General features: G+C 36.6%; 7 protein-coding genes across 8 annotated transcripts in view; 4 read left to right on the top strand and 3 right to left on the bottom strand.

The window, feature by feature from the left end:
- LOC114931125 (F-box only protein 21-like) overlaps positions 1–24757 on the bottom strand; it is a 44994-nt gene that overhangs the window by 11347 nt on the left and 8890 nt on the right. The gene's annotated exons all lie outside the window — the stretch shown is intronic.
- Positions 1561–23354, bottom strand: LOC114931133 (F-box only protein 21-like). Its single transcript, XM_085484886.1, has 9 exons — positions 23140–23354; positions 22948–23055; positions 21874–22182; positions 3367–3817; positions 2983–3116; positions 2760–2877; positions 2443–2571; positions 1932–2241; positions 1561–1712 (listed from the first exon to the last, which is right to left on the bottom strand). The coding sequence occupies exons 3-9, from the start codon at positions 22122–22124 to the stop codon at positions 1561–1563; spliced, it is 1545 nt and encodes a 514-aa protein (XP_085341012.1). The 5' UTR covers positions 22125–22182; positions 22948–23055; positions 23140–23354.
- LOC146722380 (uncharacterized) lies at positions 3825–12239 on the top strand. Its single transcript, XM_085484885.1, has 5 exons — positions 3825–6729; positions 6819–6947; positions 7039–7176; positions 7269–7565; positions 7872–12239. Exons 1-5 carry the CDS (start codon positions 6396–6398, stop codon positions 12086–12088), a joined length of 5115 nt encoding a protein of 1704 aa, XP_085341011.1. The 5' UTR covers positions 3825–6395; the 3' UTR covers positions 12089–12239.
- On the bottom strand, positions 4636–7565 carry LOC146722381 (uncharacterized). Its single transcript, XM_085484889.1, has one exon. The coding sequence runs from the start codon at positions 5436–5438 to the stop codon at positions 4674–4676; it is 765 nt and encodes a 254-aa protein (XP_085341015.1). The 5' UTR covers positions 5439–7565; the 3' UTR covers positions 4636–4673.
- On the top strand, positions 13035–13877 carry LOC146722379 (uncharacterized). Its single transcript, XM_085484890.1, has one exon. The coding sequence runs from the start codon at positions 13051–13053 to the stop codon at positions 13786–13788; it is 738 nt and encodes a 245-aa protein (XP_085341016.1). The 5' UTR covers positions 13035–13050; the 3' UTR covers positions 13789–13877.
- On the top strand, positions 15998–17710 carry LOC146722378 (uncharacterized). Its single transcript, XM_085484891.1, has one exon. The coding sequence runs from the start codon at positions 16433–16435 to the stop codon at positions 17357–17359; it is 927 nt and encodes a 308-aa protein (XP_085341017.1). The 5' UTR covers positions 15998–16432; the 3' UTR covers positions 17360–17710.
- Positions 18794–20957, top strand: LOC146722377 (uncharacterized). The gene has a single exon (XM_085484893.1). It carries the CDS (start codon positions 19641–19643, stop codon positions 20955–20957), a length of 1317 nt encoding a protein of 438 aa, XP_085341019.1. The 5' UTR covers positions 18794–19640.

Raw genomic sequence — 24757 nt, 5'->3', positions numbered from 1 at the left:
ACTTATAAAATACTTATATAATACTTAAAAAAAATAATACTTTAATAAATATTTATTCACAACATAATTAAATAATTATACAGCCATACAGATTATATTATTTTGCAATTTAAGAATTTTTCTGATATTGTATACAGTATTCTTTATGTAATAAAATATTCAAAAATATTATATAAAATAATTGTATAGTCTTTTTTATAATTCAGTATAATTTGATAAAAATGTGTATATTCCATATTTTAATAATGTAATTTATACTATTAGATGTTTGTGATTGTTTGATCGATTTGTAAGTTATACATTTCGTATATGTATAGGGATGTAATACAGCTTGAAAATACATGTTATATTTTTAATTCAGCATTTAAACATTTTTACACTATTCAGATATATAAGAGGACTCAGTCCGAATTTACATTTATAACTAATAAGTAATTTTATTTTTATATTATTTTGTAACATTTACTCATTTAATTGCATTAAAAACGACTCTCCACCCAAAAAAAGGACCGGAAAAGTCCGCTTTTCTTTTTGATATAACGTTACATATGCAATAATTTACCAAAAAATATATGCGCTTTAATTACTGTGTTTGCGCTTATACAGGGTTTGTCCGGAAAGTAATGCGTCGCATTTTTTTAAAAAGGAATTTATTGATCGCATAGGTAAAACAACTTAAAATTGTTCGAAGTATGACCCTTCTGCGTCAATACATTTTTGCCAACGCGATTTCCATGCGTCATAAGATTTCTAGAACTCCTTGACTGGGATGCTGTTCAGGGAGGCCGTCGAAGTAGCTTGTACGTTGTCAACCGACTCGAGCTGTTGTCCTTTGAGCTCCCTTTTCAGCCGAGGAAATAAAAAAAAGTCCGCCGGGGCCAAGTCGGGACTGTAGGGCGGCTGCGGCACCGTTGCCACACCGATCCGGGTCAGGTAGGCCGTAATAACAAAGGCGGTGTGAGCCGTATGGGCACAAGTTTTGCGCAAATCTTCCGCATGGCCAAGTCTTCCGATACAATCTCGTGAACAATCGTTTTCGGCAAGTTCAATAATTCCGACATTAAGCGAACATTCATTCGACGGTCTGAATTCAATAATTGGCGCACACGAGTCACATTGTCGTCCGTTCGCGATGTTGACGGGCGTCCTGCGCGGGCCTCGTCGGCGACCTCCTTCCGACCTTCTCTAAACATCTTGTGCCATCTGTTTGACTGCGATTTGGAAAGGCAATCGTCCCCGAAAACTTTCTTGAGCATTTCAAAAGTTTCCAGCGGCGTCTTGTCCAGCTTCACGCAAAACTTTATCGCATAGCGTTGCTCTATCGTTCTCTCCATCACAAGTTCGACGCGACCACTAAGCAGAGGTTCACAGAATAAGCCGTCCTAACCCTCCAAGCGCATGGAAACAATTGAGCGACCTACCGTTGGAAAGCTAAGGGTACCCCCCTTCCTCCCCAACCGGTCCCATCGCTCTGCGATGTATAGTCGCGTCACAAAAAAATGCGACGCATTACTTTCCGGACAATCCCTGTACATAGGTAATCAATTTTTTTACTATATTTTATATATTGTTTCTTTCGCCAATTATAGCGGCATTGAGAGGATAAAGTTTTTCCATCATTTTATTTGGCACGTAATGCGTGTCTTTGAATTTACAAAAATATCGACCTATTTCGCTGTTTTCGATCCATTTAGATGTTAAAGTCAGGGCGCCTAAATTTAAAAAAAAACGTAAAAAAATCAATGACTAAGAATAATTAATGAAACATTAGAAATATAATAAATAAGATATAATAACTAAAATAAATAAAATAACTATAATAAAAGAATAAATATAGTAAATAAAACAATCTTTTTATATTGTGTAAAAGAAATGACGCGAATACTATACAAATGTAATTTTAAATCAATATATTTAATTGATATCCATACCTTCATTTACGCAACACATTTCATTCTTTTCCGTAAGAATTACATAATGTGTTAGATCATTTGGATCCCCAAAATTACAACAAATATTGAAACGCATACGAGATTGCCATACTTTGTTTCCGGTTAACCTAATTTTGTGACCGTTTATGTACCATCCGATTATTACACCTGCAATATTTTTTTTATGTTCATTTTTAATATCACTACACTCATCTTCATATTCATTATGTGTTACGATCATTCCAACTGCATATTTATTAGGTCTTTGATCTATCTTTTTTTCCATAACAGAAGGATGAAATATTATATCCTGGAAAATATGTATAATATTAAACTTTAAATAATATTTGTTTTTAAGTAACTTCTAAATGTATTTTTATATAGCAAGTTAAATTAATTGAATTATAGATAATTATGATTTATTGTACATAATTGGATGTGTTATATGAAAGAAAATACAACTAAAAAGTTTATATTTATCGTTATTATATATTAACATGTGTTATCTTACATGGTTATTACTTTGGTCAATCGAGGAATTTAATAATTTTCTATAACGTAATACTTCATTTGGCACAATCATCAAAGCATTATTATAAAAGGGCGGTTCCTCAAATGTTTGTAGAATTTCTAGTAATAACTGAAAGATGAAAGAAATTGTAATACATATGAACAAAGCTACGATTATAAAAGAAAAAAAATGAGAAATGTATATTCTTTTTACTTATAAAGTGTGTTTCAATAACTCGTATTTTTACCGAAGTTACAAATGTATTAATAATGAAGAGTGTTAAAACTAATATAAATTAAATATAAGTAATTGCCAACCTCTTTAGCTGTTATTATTTCAGATGGTTCTGAATCACACTGTTGCTTGATAAGACAACCCAAGGATTTATCACATATGTTAATAATGAACATTGCATTTTCTAAGTTGCTCTCTAGCCTAAAAACAATGAAGTTATACATACATGTATGTACAACATGTGTCTGTGTATAAAAGTAAAAATATAACGAAAAATTTAAATAATTCATAATCCATTATACTTACATATATTTACGTTTCCAAAATATAAATGTACGTTCCTGATATTTTCTTATATCGCATCGTACACCAAGTCTTCTGGCTACACTTTGATATATTATTAATAAAATAATTTTATGGCCATATTTATTTTTTAAGACCTGTTATGGAAATTATAATACGGAAAATAATTAGAGATAGAAAAAAAAGATGTATTTTTAATATAAATAACTTAAATTTATTCAAAAATTAATATTTCATTATTAATTATCATTAATATTATATTAATTATAATTATTTATTTTATTTGTTAATTAATTTATTAATTATTTAAACACACATATATGGATATGTTCACAATATATAATTGGTAATAATTATATTATATATTATTATTTATAATAAATATACATTATCTATACAACTATATTCCAATTTTTTGACGTTCGATTTGCTTGGTCGAAAGTTTAATTCTTTAAACATGTGTTCTTCGAGTATATCCAAAATTTGAGTTGATTCCTCTAGGTTCCAAAAATTATCGTAGACATTGTTGTCAATATACGATGTATAGCTAAATTTGTGTGTAGCGTTTTCGGAGAATATTTTATGATTAGGATGTTTTTGTTTTAGGCGACTCAATACATCTTGTGCGATGGTATTTAATGATGATTTAATGTACGAGCAAGATACTTCCTTTTCCGGTTGAAGCCATTTGGCTACAAAAGTAGCAGTCTGCTCGATTATAATGGTGTGCTTGGATTGTTGTTTAAATTTCTTCCACTTCTCTTTTACCGAACGTTGCCTCACATAGCGTAATATTTTCTCGATGCAATATCTTTCCGTAAGATCGTAATTAGTTATTCTAAAACAGTTAAGTAGTATAATGGCAGGTATGGCCCGTCAAAACAAACCCCCACCACCGACCCGTCTGGCGCCGGGTCTTATCTTATCTTTCCCCCACCACCGGCGTCTGGCTTTTCCGAGTGTGGGTGTTAGGGGGAAAGGGTGTTGGGGGAAAAAAAAATGGCGACTGGCCCCGAAAGGTGGGGATGAGAATTTTTATTTTTTATTTTTTCTGATTTTCTCTGGATTTGAACCCGGGACCTCCGTGTTTCCGAGCAGGGTCCTAGTATGTTGAGCTAAACGAGATCTTACTAGTCTAAGGATTAGATGTGGTATTTAAGCTAAAGTTGCGTAGAGTACGGCATGGGGGTTCGGGTATACGTATGGCAAGGATAGCTCGTCGAATCAAATGGTCGATATTGGACGGGGGTGGGGTAAAAACAGTTCGGGTATACGTATGGCAAGGATAGCTCGTCGAATCAAATGGTCGATATTAGACGGGGTGGGGTAAAAACATTTTGGCCAAGAAAAGCGTCGTGCGGTCGACCGGTGGCAGGTAGTAGCTGACAATGGCGTAGGGTAATAAAAAAGAACACGCAAATATTTGTACAGGCGAGCATTCCGACTCGCGTCACGATAAAAAATAATAATACATCGTCGTAGATTAGAAAGATGTCAGATAAAATTTTATTTTAAAATAACTCGCTGCTTAATGAAGGTAAACAGGAACATGCATGTTGAGGAAATTTCTGGAAAGAGTAAGTGAAAGAAAATTGAACAATGGTTTTAAAAGTACAAATATGATTTATATTTAAAATATTTTACAGAACAAAATTATTCACAATCATTTCAAAAAAATATTCGTCGAATAATTATTAAAATTTACGTTTTGATATAATTGCATATACAATTTGTTCGAAATAAAGTGAAATTATTTCTAAAAATGTTATCTCGAAGTATACATCGAGAAATGTTAAATCTTTCAGTTGGGTGCGTACATTACGTTCTATTTCCTTACTGTTACCTCTGATCGTGAGTTTCACGATACTGCTATTAATGCTACCGTTGACAGGAAGATTTAACTGTATTTCGTTAATTAAATATCGAGCACATTCGTTGACATTAGTTGAAATAAAATTTAGACGATTTAAATTAGCGTTCACACAATTAACTATATTTTCTACACCTTGAAAAGTCGTTCTCTGCATGACTATCGCAATGTTGTAAGTTTTACGTTTCTTCGCCTTCGGTCCGTTTTCGTTCGTATCCTCCGCAGTTTCGGAAGAAAGATCTTCTTGTTCGTTTTCACGATATGTTATTAGTATGGCTCTAGCACCATATGCGGTAGTGAAATTTATAATTATCTTGTTAAAGATGATCGAGCTCAAATTAATTTTATCACCATTTAAGTAGCTCGACATCGTTTCCATGTTTTCTTGAAATTTTTGCCACGATTCCATGTCGAAGCAAATCCCTGCAGCTCCGTGAGATGTTAATTTAACAGCAGGTAGAAAATCCAGTTCGACGTTGTCTTCCGTCATAAGACCCACTTGAATTTTCTTCGTGTAGGATGAATTCAATCCGTATGTTGTTGACAGCAACATGCGCGGTTGTTGCTCGATTTTCTTAAGATTGTTCATGGTAGTTGCTACCGCGTAGAAAATCAAAGATTTAATAATCAAAGACGCGGAAAAATCGAAAAATCGAGAACTTTTTTACTAACTATCTTTTTACTAACGAACTTGAAAGTCCGGACGATGAAAGACGAGTGAGCGAAGATTTTCAAGAAAATTTATAAGAAGATAAAATAGAAGTGGTAGGGAGAAAAGGCATGCGCAGATAAATAAAAATTATGAGGAAGGGGAATTTTTAAACAATATAAATGATATAATTTTTAATGCGGAAGGGGAATTTTTAAACAATAAAGTAATAGGGAGAAAATGCATGTGTAGTATAATAAAAATTATGTGGGAGAGGAATTTTTTAAACAATATAAACGATATAATTTTTAATGTGGAAGGGGAATTTTTTAAACAATATAAATGATATAATTTTTAAATCTGACTACAGAGAAAATATAAAATTCCTACCGCTATCGAGAAAAGATACCCGAAAATTTCTCATCTTGATTTCCATAAACTTTTTGTAGCTAAGTAAATATCGCCCTAGATTAAATATTTTCTGTATCTAACAATAAGTAAATATTACCATATATATATATATATTTATATATAAAACAAGGGTAAGAATACTCGGGCATGAGAAAAAAGATAAAAAAGATAAAATAAAATAGAGAAAAGATAACTAAAAATTCCTCATCTTGATTTCCATAAACTTTTTGTAATTAAGTAAATATTGCCCTAAATTAAATATTTTCTATATCTAAGTAAATATTAACATATATATAAAACAAGGGTAAGAATACTCGGGTATGAGAAAAAAAGATAAAATAAAATCGAGAAAAGTTACCTGAAAATTCCCCATCTTGATAAAAACGTATAAATACGGCTCTCGGAGTTAAGTTAGTTACATTTTTTCGAATTTCGTCTCTCGCGTACTCACGTATTCGACGCAAGTGTACTATTAAATTTCAAATAATGAGTTTGAAAAAAGTAATTGAAATTTGTCTATCACTAGCGCAGAGTTTATGCGGGAAAAATTTTTCCAGGCATATATATGAATTAGCATGCGCTAGTGAAGACAAATGCTTCAATATTTTTGGAAAATTCGCGGGGGAATGTCCCAGCGCTGTGCTAGCGGTATTATTCCGACTAGGGCATTTTAGTGTTTTTCGCGAATTAGTGATTATCGCGGGTGAGGTGATCGAGTCGCGATACTATTTTGGTGGTGAGAAGGAAAACGACGCAGCAGGCCACATAGAATATCTCCTCCTGCATTTTCATCGAGTTCTGCGGGGAGAAGATAATAATGGTAAGTTTTTATTTTTATTACAGTTAATTATAAATAAATTAATTAAAACTACCCCAATTATTTATTTATTTAATTCGCTAAAACTTTAGCTTTCGTACGCCCTGTCGCACGCGTTACAGGAAACCGGCTGCGCGTACTGGAGAATCGCCCTGTATCACTAAGGCTAAGGTTAAATAGAAGACGACGAGCGGATTCTTCGCCGGAGCCCGGGCCTTCGCGTAAGTTTTTAACATTATAAATTATATCACGCTGCTAGAAAAACATTATATTAAACAGGAAATTTTTTAATAAAAATGTTATACGTTCCAGGCCGTGCACGCATCGTGTTAACGCCGGAGTTGGAGCATCCGGTTATTGATTTAGCCGAAAGCGATAACGACGTGGAAGAAGTGCGGGTTCGCGAAGTAAGTCCGTTCGATGAGGCGACCATATTTACTCCGCTTGAAAGTAAGTAAGAAAAATACTACAGTGGTATATATCAACACAAAAGATTTTTTAATTATGTGAAATACTAATAATATATGTCTGATGAATATTAGATGACGCGGCAAATGAAAACGTGGTCGTAGAGGATCGAGAACGGGGGGAGGAAATCGATGAGGAAGTAAACACGATTCCGGAAGATGAAGAGGATCTGGAGGAGGAGGAGGAGGAAGAGTCGGAAGAAGAAGAGCAAACGGAAGATGAAGAAGAAGAGCCGGAAGAACGAGAAGAACAAACGGGAGATGAAGAAGAAGATGAAAATAACAACACCACGTTTTCTGTAGAAGAAGAAGAAGAAGAAGAAGAAGAAGAAGAAGAAGAAGAAGAAAATAGCGGGGAGATGGCTGAGGAAGGTAATAATTACATATTTTATACTTAATCTTCTCCTACGTTTAAATTTTTTGTTTATTCTAATTAAAATAAAATTTTATTAGGAATTTCTTTCTCTCCTAACATCGCGCCCGAAATTTCATATTCACCGGAGTATTAACCCTCGCAGGGTGACACAATTGCCCCGGTAAAAGAATATTAAAACGTAAGTGAACATAACATAATTATTAATAACAACAGTTTCACATTATTAATAAAAATTCAAACGTAAGAGAGTAATATTTTATTAAATATTTTATTTTGTTAATATAATTTTTTATTTCTCACAGTACAAAGTGGTGGGGGAAGGAACGTCAGAATACACCGAGAAGATTCTCAAACCCGCTCCGGTGAGGAAACTTCCGACGAAGAGCGAGATTTAGCGGCTGCTGGTGGACAAGAGGAAGTAACGAATCAAGAGCTCGAAGGTAATTTTAGATATTTAATAATGTTAGCGGAAAACGTGCGTCGGTTTAGAACTTTTGGTATAGAAGGACGGGAAATTAGTTTCCGTATTCGGCCGATACCCGAAGGAGCAAACGCGTATGAGTGGTTAGAAAATGCGTTTCGCGAACTTCACGAGTACGCGTTGCATTCGTGCGAACCGAGGGATTACGTCGGTATGTCTTTTGATTCCGCAAGTTTAACTCGTGGCCCCGCAGGTATATCGTTCCGACCTTCGCGAGATTTGACTTACGAAAATATTTGGGAACTCGTAAGCTCGTTAGCGCAAAGCTGCGGAGGACACGATATAGCGCGAGAATTTAACATTCGGATTTTTAAAGTCACTCCACCCATTGGTCGCGGACGTAACGGGCTTACGCCCGATGTTATTGCTAAACGTTCGATTTTAACAATTTCCAATACCGATAATTTATGTCTTCCTCGCGCGCTTGTATCGGCTCTAATTTTTAACGAGCGTGGAAATTTACGCACGGGAGAGTTACACGCGAAATGGAATGCGGTGAGAAGACAAAACTCGGTGTTACAGCGCGAGTCAGCGTTGCAACTTACGAGGGAGGTCGGTGTCACGATTCCGGAGGAAGGGAGTGGAATTGTTGAAATCGAGCGTTTTCAGCAATATCTCGCGAGCGAAAATGTCGCGATAATAATATATAACGACGATACTTTTGGTCGAGGCGGTAAGCCGCTATTCGATGGAAACGTGTTTCTAACCACTCTGCAGCGGGAAATAAAAGCTTGTCTAAATTTATTATACCGTTCAAATAATAAACATTTCGATGTAATTTTAAATTTAAATGCAGCAGCAGGCGGGCGAGGATATTGCATACCGTGTAATTTAAGTTACCGCTCCGATGCGAGAGAGCATCGATGTTCTAATAAATGTCCGCGATGTAACGGAGAGCCACCGTGTGAGCAATCATTCGCGGATCGTATTAGGTGCAATAATTGTAGACGTGAATTTTTCAATCATGCCTGCTTGGAGCGTCATCGCGCGGCAAAATCATACGACGGTAAATCACGTCGGAGTGTTTGTGAAACTATGCGATTTTGCGAAAATTGCGGACGTTTGATTCAAAGAAATAAACAACACGAATGCGACACGACTTATTGCGCTACGTGTCGTTCTCTTCAGCCTTTGAATCATCTTTGTTACATGCTTCCCCTTCGTCGGCATAATAATAATAATCGTCCCGATCCGCGCACTTCCGAACACGCGGATCGAAATAGCGAGCAACAACAGCATCACCGGAGAAACGACGACGACGATGACGCCGAAGGTTCGATTAATCAGACTCGCGAACACGTAGAAAGCCGGGTCGCATTTGTGTTTTATGACTTTGAGACGAGGCAAGACGAAACGCTCCAAGGTAGCACAAATGTAAAAATTCACGTACCTACGCTCTGCGTCGCTCAACAAATTTGCGAGGAGTGTGCAGGAATAGATGAAATGTCGGTGCGATGTCGTTGGTGCGGTATTCGCGAATTTATATTTCGTCGCAACCCCGTGCAGGAATTTGTAGATTTCGTAACGCGACCGATAAAATATTTTAAACAAATAATCTGCATCGCGCATAACGCGAAGTCATTCGACGCGCAATTTATTTTGAAATATATCGTGGAAAACCATGTCTTAGAGCCTCAAGTAATTTTAAACGGAACGAAAATAGTTGTATTAACGCTAGGTCATACGAAATTTATCGATAGTATCAATTACATGCCGATGCGTTTATCCGAATTACCCAAAGCTTTCGGACTGGCAGAAGGTACGAATAAAGGCATTTTTCCACATTTATTTAATACTATCGATAATCAGTCTTATGTCGGAGCGTTACCCGGTGTTCAATATTATTCACCCGATTCTATGCAAATAAAAGAACGCGAAAAATTTCTCGCGTGGCACTCCGAGATGACACGCGCGAATTATGTGTTTGATTTTCAACGTGAAATATTGCTTTATTGTCGTAACGATGTAGATATCCTTAGACGAGCGTGTATGGCTTTTAGAAAAATATTCTTAGAGCGTGGAAACGTGTGTCCATTCGAGGAATGCACAACCATCGCCTCAACGTGTATGCGCGTATTTAGAAAAAACTTTTTACGCGAAAGAGAGATCGGAATTATTCCAACGGGGGGGTACAGGCATGCGAATATTCACTCGCGTAAAGCCCTGCAATGGTTGATATGGAAAGAGCGGGAGCTCGGACATCATATTATCCATGGCGGTCGCGCTCGAGAATATCGATTACGCGATGGTACGCTAGTCGATGGATACTACGAGTCGGTAGAAAATAACGTAACGCAATATTACGCATTACAATTTCACGGTTGTTTTTGGCATGGTTGTCCAAGATGTTTTCGGGTAAATCGCGACAGACTGCTTTCGACGGATCGTACAGATACGTGTGATTCACGTTACGAGCACACAGTTGCAACGACATTTCGTCTTCGAAAGCGTGGATATAGGGTGATTGAGAAATGGGAATGCGACTTTGATCGCGAGATGAATGAAAATGTCGAGATGCGCGAATATTTACATCGACATCAAATGATAGACGCCAAACCACTCGATCCCCGAGACTCATTTTACGGCGGACGCACAGGAAATATCGTGACGCGATACGAGATCACGGGTACGGAAAAAATACGTTACGTGGATGTATGTTCTCTGTATCCGTTTGTGTTGAAGACCGGTGGTTTTCCGATTGGTCACCCGACAATATACGTAGGTGAGGAATGCGAGGAGTTAATCGGATTATCACCGGGATATAATTTCGATTCAGTCGAGGGGGTCGTGCGATGTAAAGTACTTCCTCCCCGCGATCTCTTTCATCCTGTATTACCCTATCGCGTGCAGGGCAAATTATTATTTGCGTTATGTCGTAGTTGCTGCGAAACATTTTCTCAGATTGCGTGTACTCACGAAGCTCACGAACGCGAATTCGAAGGTACATGGATATCGTGCGAATTACGAAAAGCAATCGAGAAAGGATATTTCGTGACAGGGGTTAGTGAGATTTGGCAATATAACATCACTCGTTACGAACCCGGTACGCGGCAAGGGGGTCTATTTACGGGATACATCAATACATTTTTACAATTAAAGCAAGAAGCTACCGGATGGCCGAGCGATTGTGTCGATAATGTTGCTAAAGAGCGTTACATCCGCGAGTATGAGGAAGTAGAAGGAATCGTTCTTGAAAAAGATAACATTGCACTCAATTCCGGTTTACGCTCGGTGGCTAAATTATGCTTGAATTCTTTTTGGGGTAAATTTGGTCAACGTGCAAACTTACCGAATACCGTAATTGTCAAAACACAAGAACGATTAATGAGTTTGCTCACTAGCCCTCAGCATGAAATAACCGATATATTGCCTGTAAACGACGAGGTGATATATGTTTCGTTTCGACTACGAGAAGAGGCTATCGTACCTTCGCCTCTTACTAATGTTATAATAGCGGCTTACACGACGGCTCAAGCGCGATTAAAATTGTACGATTATTTAGAAAAATTAGACAAGCGTGTTTTATATTACGACACGGATTCCTGTATTTATGTAAGTCGCGGAGATCCGCAGGAATACGAACCGCATACGGGTAATTTTTTAGGCGACATGACGGATGAACTCGCTAGCTACGGACAAGGTAGTTACATTGAGTCGTTCGTATCCGGTGGTCCGAAATTTTACGCATATGTGGTCCGTACACCCGAAGGACTCACACGCGAAGTTTGCAAAGTAAAGGGTATAACCTTGAATTTTGAAAACTCGCGTTTAGTTAATTTTAATAGTATTAGAGAATTATTGCTACGTAAAGAAAGAGAAGAAGAAGAAGAGGAACGGGAAGAGAGAGCGCGCGGAGAGCAAGTTGAAGAGGCGATTCCTGGGACATCGATAAATCTTCGTTTTAAAGCCATTCGGCGAACCGCATTTCACGATATAATAACGCGTGACGAAACAAAAATATGCAAGACTGTGTTATTAAAACGAAGATTTATCAAAAATCGATATTCTCTTCCATACGGTTATTTACCGGAACAATGACATAGCTCTCCTCTTCGCACTTCTATCTTTACGAAGATACGCGTACGTTTTCCGCCACTTGCATAGAAATGCAAATATTATATAAAAGTGTAAATATTGTAAAAGTAAAATGTATATATATATATATTTCATAAAATATTATAAAATATTATACTTTATATTATATTTTATAAATCGTAGTTTTAAAATACCCGTAGTTTTAATTTTATTTTTATAATAGGAAGGACAAGGAGTAGTTTAACTAAAGTTAGAAGATGTAGATATTAGTAATAAGAAAAAATACTTTGTAAATATAAATACAAAAATTTATATTTTTAATAAAAAATATTGTTTATTAATAAAATTTATATATTTTAATAAAAATATTGTTTTCCCATTTTAGTTTTAATAATTATCCTTTTAAGCAAAATCATTTTTATTTAGTAAAATATTAAATTTTTAACAAAATTTTTAATATAATTTTTTTTTGACTGAAAAACTTTAACATAAAAATATTTAATTTCAAAAAAATTCTTGTTACGTACAATTTTTATATATTCAAATATATTCGTGCCGAACTCGCTTACGTCCACTATCGCAAGACATACACACCAACAAGAACATTTGATTAAAAGCTGATTGTGAGCAGCGCAACGTAGCGCTCATCAGCTGATCGGTAGTTGCGAGCTAACTAGGCGCTCATCAGCTGATCGGTAGTTGCGAGCTAACCAGGCGCTCATCAGCTGATCGGCGCTCGTCAGCTGATCGGCGCTATTCGCTAGCACGAGCATGCGACCGCCGCGGGTTGGCCCCCCGAATAAGCTTTTTCCGTCATACTCATTTCATACTATGAGTAATATTAAAATTTAAATACGCGGACGCTCTTTACGTTATTTTTTTGTTTTTAAGAACGTCCCGGATTAGAGTTTCTTTCATTTACGAGATTGTACGTAAACGGTGAATATCGCGTTCATTTTGGAGAAATGGATGTACGCTGGAAACATCCTTGGACGTCGATCGTCTGCGGGCCTACGGGATGTGGAAAAACGATTTTCGTGAAAACATTTCTTCGTTATTTGTCCAACGTGTCCGATACTCGATTCGAGAGAATTTTATTTTATTACGCCGAGTGGCAAGATGCCTATCAACGCCTGCAATGCGATGAAAATGAAAGAGAAGAAAAGAGTAGCGTAAGAAAAAAGAACGTATATGCAAATAGCATTCCGATAAACTCGAAGAAAAATATAATCGAATTTCACGAGGGTTTACCGCGCCCGGAAGATTATTCTTACGATCCACACACCCCGAAATTAGTGATAATCGACGATCTTATGAGAGAGTCGTCATCGTGCGATGTTATCGTAGATCTATTTACTAAAGGAAGCCATCATAAGAATCTCAGTGTTATTCTCATTTCGCAAAATCTTTTCCATCAGGGACGCGGACAACGCGACATATCTCTCAATGCGAATTACATAGTAGTTTTCAAAAATCCACGCGATCGCGCGCAAATTCGGCATTTAGCTCGTCAAGTATATCCGGACGATCCTAAGTTTATGGAAGAAGCGTACTACGACGCTACCTCGAAGCCTCACGGGTATTTATTGCTCGATTTAAAACAATCGACTCCAGATGAATATCGATTTCGGACGTGTATCTTTCCCAACGATAAGCTGCATTACGCGTACATTCCACGTAGATCGATCAAAAGAGGCGTATAAAAGACTCGTATTCACACACGACTTGTCACTCGTGCAATTACACTGCGATGGTAAAAAAAGAAAAAAAATCGCAACCGGCATCATCGTCGTCGAAGAATTCAGCCCGACGGCGCGGTAAAAATCGCTAGACGATCTATCGGCGAAAGAAACACGAATCTTTTGAAAACTTTATGTTATCTGAAAAAAAATCAAAGAACAGCGTTTTTACGTACCGTCGATAATAATCTCATAAAGTGTATTCAAGAGTGCGTTTTCAATACTCTTAAAGGTAACGTACCGCTTGCAAGTAGTGAAAAAAAACGCCTTGCTAGACATAAATCGATCCTACGGCGTATTGCTGCGAAAAAAGGTAATTTGAAAGTTAAGAGAAAACTATTGGTGCAACGCGGCGGATTCTTACCCTATCTTATTGCTCCTATACTCGGAGCTATATTATCCCGGATCATTGGAGATTAAAAAAGGGGCGCTATTCTATGTATATTTGTTGCGTCAAATGTGAAAAAGATAAAATATTTACAATTCAATAATGGAGAGAGCAAAAAAAATGGTTTTAATTTCGTCGGAAAATCTCGAAAGACTGCAGCGACAACCGGAAATTTCCTCTAACGCGCCGGCCGATAATTCATCGAATAAAATTACCGAGATATCAAATGTGGAAAATGATGCTAATAATACCGTACGGACCCCGGGAACTCCTTTGTCACGGCTCGATGCAGAGATGTGGCGTATTCTGAATCTCACGCCTCAGGTCAGCGAGGACGAAAGATGGAAAATGTATAAGGAGGTACTTCAGCGTTATCTTCAATTTATTCGTGCTGCGAGAAAACGTTTACGCAAAAACGTGCACGCCAGCGATGAACGCGATGGAGAACAGGACGAAGACACGAAAGAGCAAGAGGATGATAACTTCGATGATGACGATGAACTTATGGAAACGCAAACTTTAATTACCAGCGACGGTAACATTAGCGCCACTAGTAGTAGTAGTTTCGAGAAAAAACGCGCTCAATCAGCGGAAATGATACAAAAAATACTTAATAGTGTTCCGAAAAGTTATCGTAGTAAAGCACGCTTGATAATGAAGCAACTGCTCCTTACTCCGTCATCTAAGATTAACTGGAATAGACAAGAGCTCGTAACTATAGACGGCGACATTGTGGAGGGTTCGAATATCGCGGAACTTATAAACAATGCGGTACGCGAGAGAAAAACGGTAGAAGCAACCGGAAGAAATCAGTTTGCTCAATTACTACGTGACATAGGTACGTCACCGCGTCTCATAGGAAATCAAAAGTTATTAAAAGTAGGCGCGCGATCTCGCTATATTACTACCGCGTTACCTCGCGGATCCTCCACTCCGATCACACGTTCAAAATCGCACAGTCACAGGTTAGACGAAGCGAGTGAAACCAAAGGAGATACGCAATTTATATCCGCCGACGAAGAAGGTGACGACGACGGTGACGACGATAGAACATTACCATATAACGTAGTTTCTCCGTCAAAGAGAAGAAGAGGTTTACTCGATTGGATAAATCTCAATTTATGGAATTCGAAAAATTGTATTACGACCCCTCGCATTATGCAGGCTACTCTGCGGTGGACAATTTATCGCGAGCCGTTAAACCGAATTTTACGCGTAACAAAGTCGTCGAGTGGCTTAAATCACAGGATGCATACACGCTGCATCGGCCGGTACGACGAAAATTTCCTCGTTTACATTATAACGTAACAAATATCGATGATTTATGGGAAGCCGATTTAATCGATCTTCGTAATCTCAAGAGCTATAATGACGGCTATTCTTATCTATTAACGGTTATCGATGTGCTTAGTAAATTTGTTTGGGTAGAACCTTTACGTGACAAAACAGCTACCTGCGTAATAAAGGCCTTTCAACAAATATTTTCGAGAAACGAGGGTCGACTACCTGTATACTTACAGACCGACAAAGGCAAAGAATTTATCGCCCGCCCTGTACAAAATTTCTTAAAAGAAAAAGACATCCGTTTTCGCGTAACGCGCAATCCCGATATTAAAGCGTCTATAGTGGAACGATTTAATAGAACACTCAAGGAGCGGATGTGGCGTTATTTTACGCATAAAAATACACGTCGTTATTTTGATGTTTTACAAGATATTGTTCACGCTTACAATCATACTCGTCATTCCACCATCAAAATGCAACCTGCTGTCGTTACGCGAGAAAATGCTCGTACCGCGTGTGAAAATATGAAACGACGATGGGATAACGATAAAGAAAAGAAAAAGAAGCGTGGGCGTAAACAAAAGGCTAAATACCGCGTGAACGATCTCGTACGCGTCAGTAGAGCAAAAGTAACGTTCGAGAAAGGATACGAGGCGAAGTGGAGCGAGGAGATATTTCGAATTCATCGAGTTCTCGAATGGAGAAAACCCCGCGTATATGAATTAAGCGATTTATCGGGTGAAGTTATAGACGGAATTTTTTACGAACAAGAATTAGCACCGGTTATTAAAGACTTACGCGACGAGGAATTTATCGTCGATCGTGTGATAAAAAGCAGGGGACGCGGTAGCAATAAACAATTATTAGTTAGCTGGCAAGGTTATCCTTCTAAATTTAACTCCTGGATACCCGCTTCGAATTTAACTATTCTTCGAAATGAGGGCGGATCAATTTCTTCTGGTTCTTCCAAGCAATAGCAGCATGCGCTATTTCCCCGACAATAAAACCTCGTCGTTCATTACGGAATTACCTCGATCGCTGCACTTACACGGTGACTGGGAAGTCGCGTTGAGCGAAATCCAATTCCCTAATACCTTTTTTCATGTAAGGCGCGGAGAAAATATACTCAGTTTCGTCGATATCGACTCTCAAGTTAAAGAGAAAAATAAAAAAGATGAGGTGTTAACTTCGAAGGAAGCCTCAATACCGTGCGGCATTTATAATAACATGGAAGAGCTCGTCTCCATGATTAATTCGTCATGCAAAGAAGTCGGTTCCCATTTTCGTTTGAAGCAAGAAAAATTTACAGGCGGTAGTATTTTGTTCTCCCTCGCGTGTCCTGCTGGTTGCAATCTGATTCATTATATGCATTTTTCCGATAGACTTTTGCAAATGATCGGTTTAGCTGATTTTCTTTATAACGCTCCTAAGGGGGAAAGTATCTATTGTTCTATGCTCACGACATCTAAGCTTAATTCCAAAGAAAAATCTACTTCAATTTTTCTTAAACTCGGTTTTCTTGACGAAAATGGAGTACGTGACGAGGGATTCTATGGTTACGAAGCGTGTAGTTTGGCGCGGGGTATTCCCGATAAACTGTTCGTTTATTGTGATATTTGCGAACCTTACATAACAGGAGATGTGCAAACTCCTCTTCTCCGAATAGTGCCTGTCACAGGGGGTGGGCGCGATTACGAATATGGAACGAATCAGGTAAAACATTTCTCACCTCTGCATTATATCCCGCTGCGCCTAACAAATTTCCGACGGATTGAAATCGATATAAAAGACGATACTGGAAACAAAATACCATTTGAATCCGGCACGTTAACGGTGACTTTACATTTCAAACGTATCGATTAGATTTTTAAAAATACTCTGTAAAGATTTTTTTGATAAGAAAGAAGGGATTTGTTCATTAATATGGATTATTATTCGGAGTATTATAACGAATTACAAAACGGTGGAACTCGCGGTGGCGGAATTCCACGAGTTTTTGTCGGTTCACCCTATCAACGAGGTCATGGAATAGGTAGTTTTCTCGGAGGAATGTTCAGACGTGTATTGCCTTATTTAACTAGAGGTCTAGGGGCAGTGGGTAAAGAAGCTTTGCGGGCCGGGGTTAATATAATCGAGGATGTTGAAAATAAAATGCCGTTAAAGGTAGCTGTCAAACATCGTTTTGAACAATCGCGTGACAATCTTAAGAGAAAAGCTAGGGAAAAAATAAGTAGTCTAATGAAGGGTACGGGATATAAATCAGATGAAAAAATTCATGTAGCGCAGTTTCCTTTCGGCAGGCTTAAGACTCACGTCGCTAAATCCTCGGTAACCGTGTCGCGTAAACGGCGTAAGACAAATAAGAAAAAAAGTTTATCGAAAATCAAGTCTCGTGGGAAAAAAAGAACAAATACAAAAAAAACTAAAAATAATACGAGGAAAAATCGCTCGACTGTAAAAAGGCTCAAATCGTCCGCGAAACGGCGTAAAGCTAGTAGCGGTAAAAAGCGCACAGTATACGATATATTTTCATAATCACCATTATTTCTAAATACGCTTGTCCGTGACAATAACGCTGGTAGAGCGGGCGACGATAGAAAAGAATGTCATTTCTTCACACACACTCGAGCGAGTGTTTAAAGAGCGAGCTCGATCTCTTCTCTTTACCGCCCACGCAAACTAGCATCGAAAGTTCGCAATGGATTCATTACAAACCCGTGACCTCGCTTTCGGACGACTCCCCGCTAGAATTCGTCATCCCGGGTCACGGAGAAGAATATTTAGATCTCACACACACGTTACTAAGTCTTCGGGTACGCGTAGAAACCGAGCCGCTACCCGGTCTCGCCGCCGGATCAGGCGTCAACGTGGGCCCCGTAAATCATTTTCTTCATTCCATCTTCAATCAAATCGACGTGTATTTCAATCAAAAGCTCGTGTCGCCTCCAAACAACGCTTATGCGTACCGCGCGTACATCGAAGCGTTGTTAAATTATTCATCGCCCGCAAAAACTTCCCATCTAACCTCGTGCTTATGGGATGCGGATACACCCGGACACATGGACGATACGGCAGGAGCGGAAGGCAATACCGCTATAGCGAGACGAGCTCGTTACATACGCGGAGGGCGCGCGCTAGATCTTATAGGTCACCTCCATTGCGACGTTTTCAATCAGGATAAATTCTTAATTAATGGCGTCGAGGTGCGGTTGAGACTCGTGCGTTCGAAAGATACGTTTTGTTTTATAGAAACTAATTGCACGTCGAAAATTCGTATACTCGATGGAAGTCTAATGGTGAGAAGAGCGAAAATAAGCTCCGGAGTATTACTAGCGCATGCTAGAATGCTGAGCAAAGTTACCGCCAAGTATCCGCTTACGAGAGTTGAAATTAAAACATTCACGATTCACAGCGGGGTTGTGGGTGAATCGTTAGATAATGTAATACTGGGACAATTGCCGAAACGAATAATAGTAGGTTTCGTCGATAATAAAGCGTTTAACGGTGACAGAAAATTGAATCCGTTTAATTTCCAAAATTACGGAATAAATTTCTTCTCGCTATACGTCGACGGTACACAAATACCCAGTAGACCGTTACAACCGGTTTTCTCGTCTCGCGAACCGCTTTACATCGAAGCTTATCATACGCTCTTCTCAGGGACGGGTATCCATTTTTTGAACGAGGGAAATTCTATAAGTAGAGATGATTATTCTCGGGGATATACGTTATTCGCTTTTGATCTTACACCCGATCTATCCGCTAATTGCGCCGGTCATTGGAATCTCGTGAAACACGGAAGTCTACGGTTAGAAGCGAGATTCGAGAAGGCGCTCACCGAAACAATTAATTGTATCGTTTACGCCGAATTCGATAATGTCATAGAAATCGATGCATCGCGTCAAGTTATCGTCGATTTTTCCGGTTAGCTTTTAACACTCGTTCACCAACATGTATTCATACACCGTAATGTAATACGCGATTAGAAAATTTTCCCCCTCCTCTTCCTTTGGAAATTTCGATGACACTTTTCACGGAGTGGAAACTATGTAACGCGCTAGAATAAATTCAGTTTTGTACGAGACACAACCAAACGCGCACGTTTCGCTAAGAGCTTGTACCTCATCAACGAAAATCTCACAATATGGACATAGTCGTCGACATACAAGGTTTCCGCGATGAAGCCAATAAATTTATCGCGAAGGAAGTCGCCGTTGTCGCGATCGATACTCCAATTGTCGAGCACTGGATTATGATGCCACCATACGCGTTTGGAAAATTACCCGCAAAAGCAAGACGAGAAAACAATTGGCTCTCACGAAATTATCACGGCATCGAGTGGTTCGACGGCTCAGTTAATCCGAAATATTTTACCTCGTATCTCCGCGAAATTGCAAGACACGCGCGCTGCATTTACGTCAGAGGTAACGAAAAAGCAAACTACTTGAGGAATTTACTTTCCAGAGATATAAATAATTTGGAGGGTACCTCACCAGCATTTAAAAATCTACCGGATGAGGAGGATATCGTACAATATTGCGGTCATCACGGGATTCGAAAATTTGGAACCTTTCATTGCGCGTTATACAATGCTTATAAATTAAAATGCTGGCTAAGTGCGCAAAATAATTGCGAGAACGTTTCAACCTCTACTGAAGCTACTTGTAGTTCTGACGAAAGTTGGGAAATTACTTTCGACGATAGCGACGATAAATACGAAACCGCCGTTTCTTGCGATGTAAATGAGAATATAACTAAAATACAAATAGAGGAAAAAAATCAGCAAAGCAACGAACAGCAGATTGAAAAAGAAGAAGAAGAGAGATTTGTGATTTCTGAATCGTCATCGACGTTGACGGACATGAACGAAACAATTTCCATCTCGACGCAAACTGACATTGAAAACCTCTCAAAACAACTCAAGATAGAAGAAGACGCATTATCGAAAGAGGTAAAAACCGGTATTGTTCAAATAATACCGTACACTCGTTCGTATTCGGGACAAAAAAAAATGAACTCTCGCGAAATTCTACAAGCATTGCATCATCTCGATGCCAGACATGTTGGAGTCTATGCAGCCGACAGAGTTCCGAGGGTGTGGACGAGGTCGACGGCTATCGTCGCTAACACCGACAATCACGATCGACCTGGAGAACATTGGATCGCCTTCTACCTCGATGAACACGGTACAGCCACTTATTTCGACAGCTACGGATTGCCCCCCTTGTATCCAGGATTTCTCATCCGACTTCGACGAAACTCCATCATCCATCGTTGGAATATTCAACAATTACAAGGAATTTTTTCTAAGACTTGCGGACAATACTGCTGTGTATTTTTATATTATATGTGCAGCGGTTATAATCTTAATCAGTTTCTCGCTCTTTTTTCCGAAGATTGTGAATATAACGATCGTTTAATCATACACTTATTTCGTAAAATTTTTACTCACAAAAAATAAGCGAATTATAACAATATATAATATGAATTTTAGTATGAATAAATAAATTTTGTTCTGTAAAAATATTTTAAATATAATCCATATTTGTACTTTTAAAACTATTGTTCAATTTTCTTTCACTTCCTCTTTCCAGAAATTTCCTCCACATGCATGTTCCTGTTTACCTTCATTAAGCAGCGAGTTATTTTAAAATAAAATTTTATCTGACATCTTTCTAATCTACGACGATGTATTATTATTTTTTATCGTGACGCGAGTCGGAATGCTCGCCTGTACAAATATTTGCGTGTTCTTTTTTATTACCCTACGCCATTGTCAGCTACTACCTGCCACCGGTCGACCGCACGACGCTTTTCTTGGCCAAAATGTTTTTACCCCACCCCGTCTAATATCGACCATTTGATTCGACGAGCTATCCTTGCCATACGTATACCCGAACTGTTTTTACCCCACCCCCCGTCCAATATCGACCATTTGATTCGACGAGCTATCCTTGCCATACGTATACCCGAACCCCCATGCCGTACTCTACGCAACTTTAGCTTAAATACCACATCTAATCCTTAGACTAGTAAGATCTCGTTTAGCTCAACATACTAGGACCCTGCTCGGAAACACGGAGGTCCCGGGTTCAAATTCAGAGAAAATCAGAAAAAATAAAAAATAAAAATTCTCATCCCCACCTTTCGGGGCCAGTCGCCATTTTTTTTTCCCCCAACACCCTTTCCCCCTAACACCCACACTCGGAAAAGCCAGACGCCGGTGGTGGGGGAAAGATAAGATAAGACCCGGCGCCAGACGGGTCGGTGGTGGGGGTTTGTTTTGACGGGCCATACCTGCCATTATACTACTCAGTTATATATTCACATTATTCTATGATATTCATAATCATTTTATAATTTATATTAAATCTTACCTGGGAGATATGTAAAGCAAAGCTCTAATTTCATCACAGATATAATTAAACTTCACAATATCATTAACGAAACTATTTATTTTATTTATAATTTTTTGAAAATTAAATACTACTGTAAAACCCGTTTTATTATTTATGGAATTATTGATAGAATAATGTTTTTCGATTATTTCAGATACAGTATTTTTTATAAGTCTCGCATGTGCATTTCCTATTTTTATATAGTTTGGAAGATTTTTCTGTTTATTCATTTCAGATTTCTCTTGTTTATCAACTTCCTGTTCATAAAACTTTTTTGCATAAGACTATCTAAAATTGGAACAAGAAATATTTTAATAAACTTTTGAAAATTACATTAAACAGGGCTGTTATATTGTTAATAAATTTCAAAATAAAGAATCTTTAAAAATACAAAGTATTAACTAAAATATCATTTGTGATTTGACGCGTGACATTGTAATCATATAAATAATACATTATTTATTTGGTAATATTTATAATATTTATATATATATATATATATATATATATGTATATATATATATATATATATATATGTATATATATATATATATATATATATATATATATGCCGGATTTAGGCGATAGAAAATGAAATAATAAAGTTAACGAAACAAACATGCTAATTATATGTATTTTTTAAAAGTTTATTTTTCTTTATTTCTCTTTTATAATATACATACATTATATTTATTGTATTTATATTCATAATATATTTATTTATTATTGTTATGTGTAAAAACGAATCAAAAAGATTTCGTCCAGTCGGCAATAAAACAGGACAAATTTATTTTCAACATAATTTTCTTTAACTTTTAATGAAAAGAAATCAATTAAATTGAATTAAATTATATTAATCAAATGGAATTAATTTGTAGCTGTCTTTGTAATGTATATTAAATTCATTTTTTATCTGTTTTCGTTTTATTAGAATATAACTTTTACTTTATATTTATTTTATTTTTAAAAGATATATTTTTTAAAAAGTTCCATTAAGCAATAGGTTCATTATAAAAAATTTAATTACAATATCATTAATACACAAGCAGTTACCTCTGCAAAAATTTTCTTTGCCAAAACTTCTTGGATTCGATTGTCCATCAGAATTATTCGCAAGTGCAGTTAAAGCTGATAATAAATTCAATACTTCAAACGTCGTAACTAAGAATGATGATGCATTATTTTCGTATAATTCCCTGTTTGAAAATTATATGTAAAATCTATATTATGCGATGCTGTTCTTACGCGTATATCGATTGTAGAGAGTACAAATGCAAATTTTATATGTACACTAGTAGAGATTTTCACACAGTATCCACTTTCTAAATTGTAAATACATAGACTGTCAAAAAGACTGTTATACTTTTTCTCATCATATAATTTTCTTGTGACCGAGAAACACAAAGATCGAAAAGAAGAAACACAATGTTCTCTTTCTCTAAAAATATTTAAACAAAAGGCCGAAACGTTCGTATATAAGTACATATTTAATGTCAAAAAATATATAATATAATTTAAATACTAACATATACAATAAACGATAATATTGTTTGCGCCCTTTTTACTGCGCGAGGTCTTGATAGTCTTATATTAATTTGTTTATTTTTTCCTATATATAGGCCTTTAAGAATGTAGATAAATGTACAAATCAATTAGAATATTATCGTTAATTTTTAACTGGACATTCTTAGAGTAATATTCCAAATTACTGTAAATTATTTCAAATTTTTGATTTGTTCGTTTGAAAGTTATTAATTATTGAATTTTGCAATTTTAATAAAGGATATATGTGTGTTATGCGAAAGTTCGAGAGACAGATAAATTATTCACCAACTATGAAATATTAATGATAATATTGATTTTATTGTATAGTGTTCTTCAAATATGTAAAAATGTTTTTGCACGCATATATAAAGCAGAAATATTATTTCCTTTCTTACTTTCGTGCTTTCTCTATATATACCCATAATTATGTGACTATATATATGTATATGGAAGGAAGAATAAAAGTCTTATTGATTGTATAGAGCCTATTAGGATGTGTGAGAATTGAATTTTTATGCGTTGCATAATTAATTAATATATTTTTTATGCATTGATTGCAATAATAATATTTGCATGCATGCGTTGCAGTTTTTGATTTTATTATAAAAGAATAATATAACTTTGCTTCGCGTGTAATTATTCATATTTTTTATAAACATCTTAAAATTATAACAAGCAGTTTCAAAACAATAATATCGGGGAAAACTCGACAATTTGATTAAACTTTTAATTATCTTCTTATAAACTCATATTTAACAAACAATTAATACAAATAAATTTGCGATTTTGACAGTTTAAAAATAATAGAACAAAATAAACTTTATTCTTTTTTTTAAATTTACTTTTTATTAAATGTCATAAACTTGACAGCTTGTTATAATTTTAAGATGTTTATAAAAAATATGAATAATTACACGCGAAGCAAAGTTATATTATTCTTTCATAATAAAATCAAAAACTGCAACGCATGCATGCAAATATTATTATTGCAATCAATGCATAAAAAATATATTAATTAATTATGCAACGCATAAAAATTCAATTCTCACACATCCTAATAGGCTCTATACAATCAATAAGACTTTTATTCTTCCTTCCATATACATATATATAGTCACATAATTATGGGTATATATTGAGAAAGCACGAAAGTAAGAAAGGAAATAATATTTCTGCTTTATATATGCGTCTTTAAGCAAAAGAAGATAGATGATTATATACAGAATAGCATATGATGTCCCATGAGAAGTTACTGAAACTTATTATTACCTTTTATATTCTGTAACTAGTATACCACGGTCTTAAATTATACAATTAA

The sequence above is a fragment of the Nylanderia fulva genome, unplaced genomic scaffold, assembly GCF_048542155.1.
Source record: "Nylanderia fulva isolate GAGA-0341 unplaced genomic scaffold, ASM4854215v1 Scaffold321, whole genome shotgun sequence".
Taxonomy (NCBI): domain Eukaryota; kingdom Metazoa; phylum Arthropoda; class Insecta; order Hymenoptera; family Formicidae; genus Nylanderia; species Nylanderia fulva.
This window is presented reverse-complemented; position numbering and strand designations above follow the sequence as displayed.

What these genes read in the sequence shown, in the direction of transcription:
- LOC146722377 (XM_085484893.1), top strand. Translation starts at nt 19,641, where the DNA reads ATGGACATAGTCGTCGACATACAAGGTTTCCGCGATGAAGCCAATAAA.
- LOC114931133 (XM_085484886.1), bottom strand. Translation starts at nt 22,124, where the DNA reads ATGAATAAACAGAAAAATCTTCCAAACTATATAAAAATAGGAAATGCA. An exon ending in TTGCTTTACATATCTCCCAG is followed by an intron (nt 3,818 to 21,873) that starts GTAAGATTTAAT and finishes TAACTGTTTTAG; the next exon opens with AATAACTAATTACGATCTTA. An exon ending in TTTTGGAAACGTAAATATAT is followed by an intron (nt 2,878 to 2,982) that starts GTAAGTATAATG and finishes CATTGTTTTTAG; the next exon opens with GCTAGAGAGCAACTTAGAAA.
- LOC146722381 (XM_085484889.1), bottom strand. Translation starts at nt 5,438, where the DNA reads ATGAACAATCTTAAGAAAATCGAGCAACAACCGCGCATGTTGCTGTCA.
- LOC146722380 (XM_085484885.1), top strand. Translation starts at nt 6,396, where the DNA reads ATGAGTTTGAAAAAAGTAATTGAAATTTGTCTATCACTAGCGCAGAGT. An exon ending in GCGGGGAGAAGATAATAATG is followed by an intron (nt 6,730 to 6,818) that starts GTAAGTTTTTAT and finishes CTAAAACTTTAG; the next exon opens with CTTTCGTACGCCCTGTCGCA. An exon ending in CATATTTACTCCGCTTGAAA is followed by an intron (nt 7,177 to 7,268) that starts GTAAGTAAGAAA and finishes GATGAATATTAG; the next exon opens with ATGACGCGGCAAATGAAAAC.
- LOC146722379 (XM_085484890.1), top strand. Translation starts at nt 13,051, where the DNA reads ATGGATGTACGCTGGAAACATCCTTGGACGTCGATCGTCTGCGGGCCT.
- LOC146722378 (XM_085484891.1), top strand. Translation starts at nt 16,433, where the DNA reads ATGAGGGCGGATCAATTTCTTCTGGTTCTTCCAAGCAATAGCAGCATG.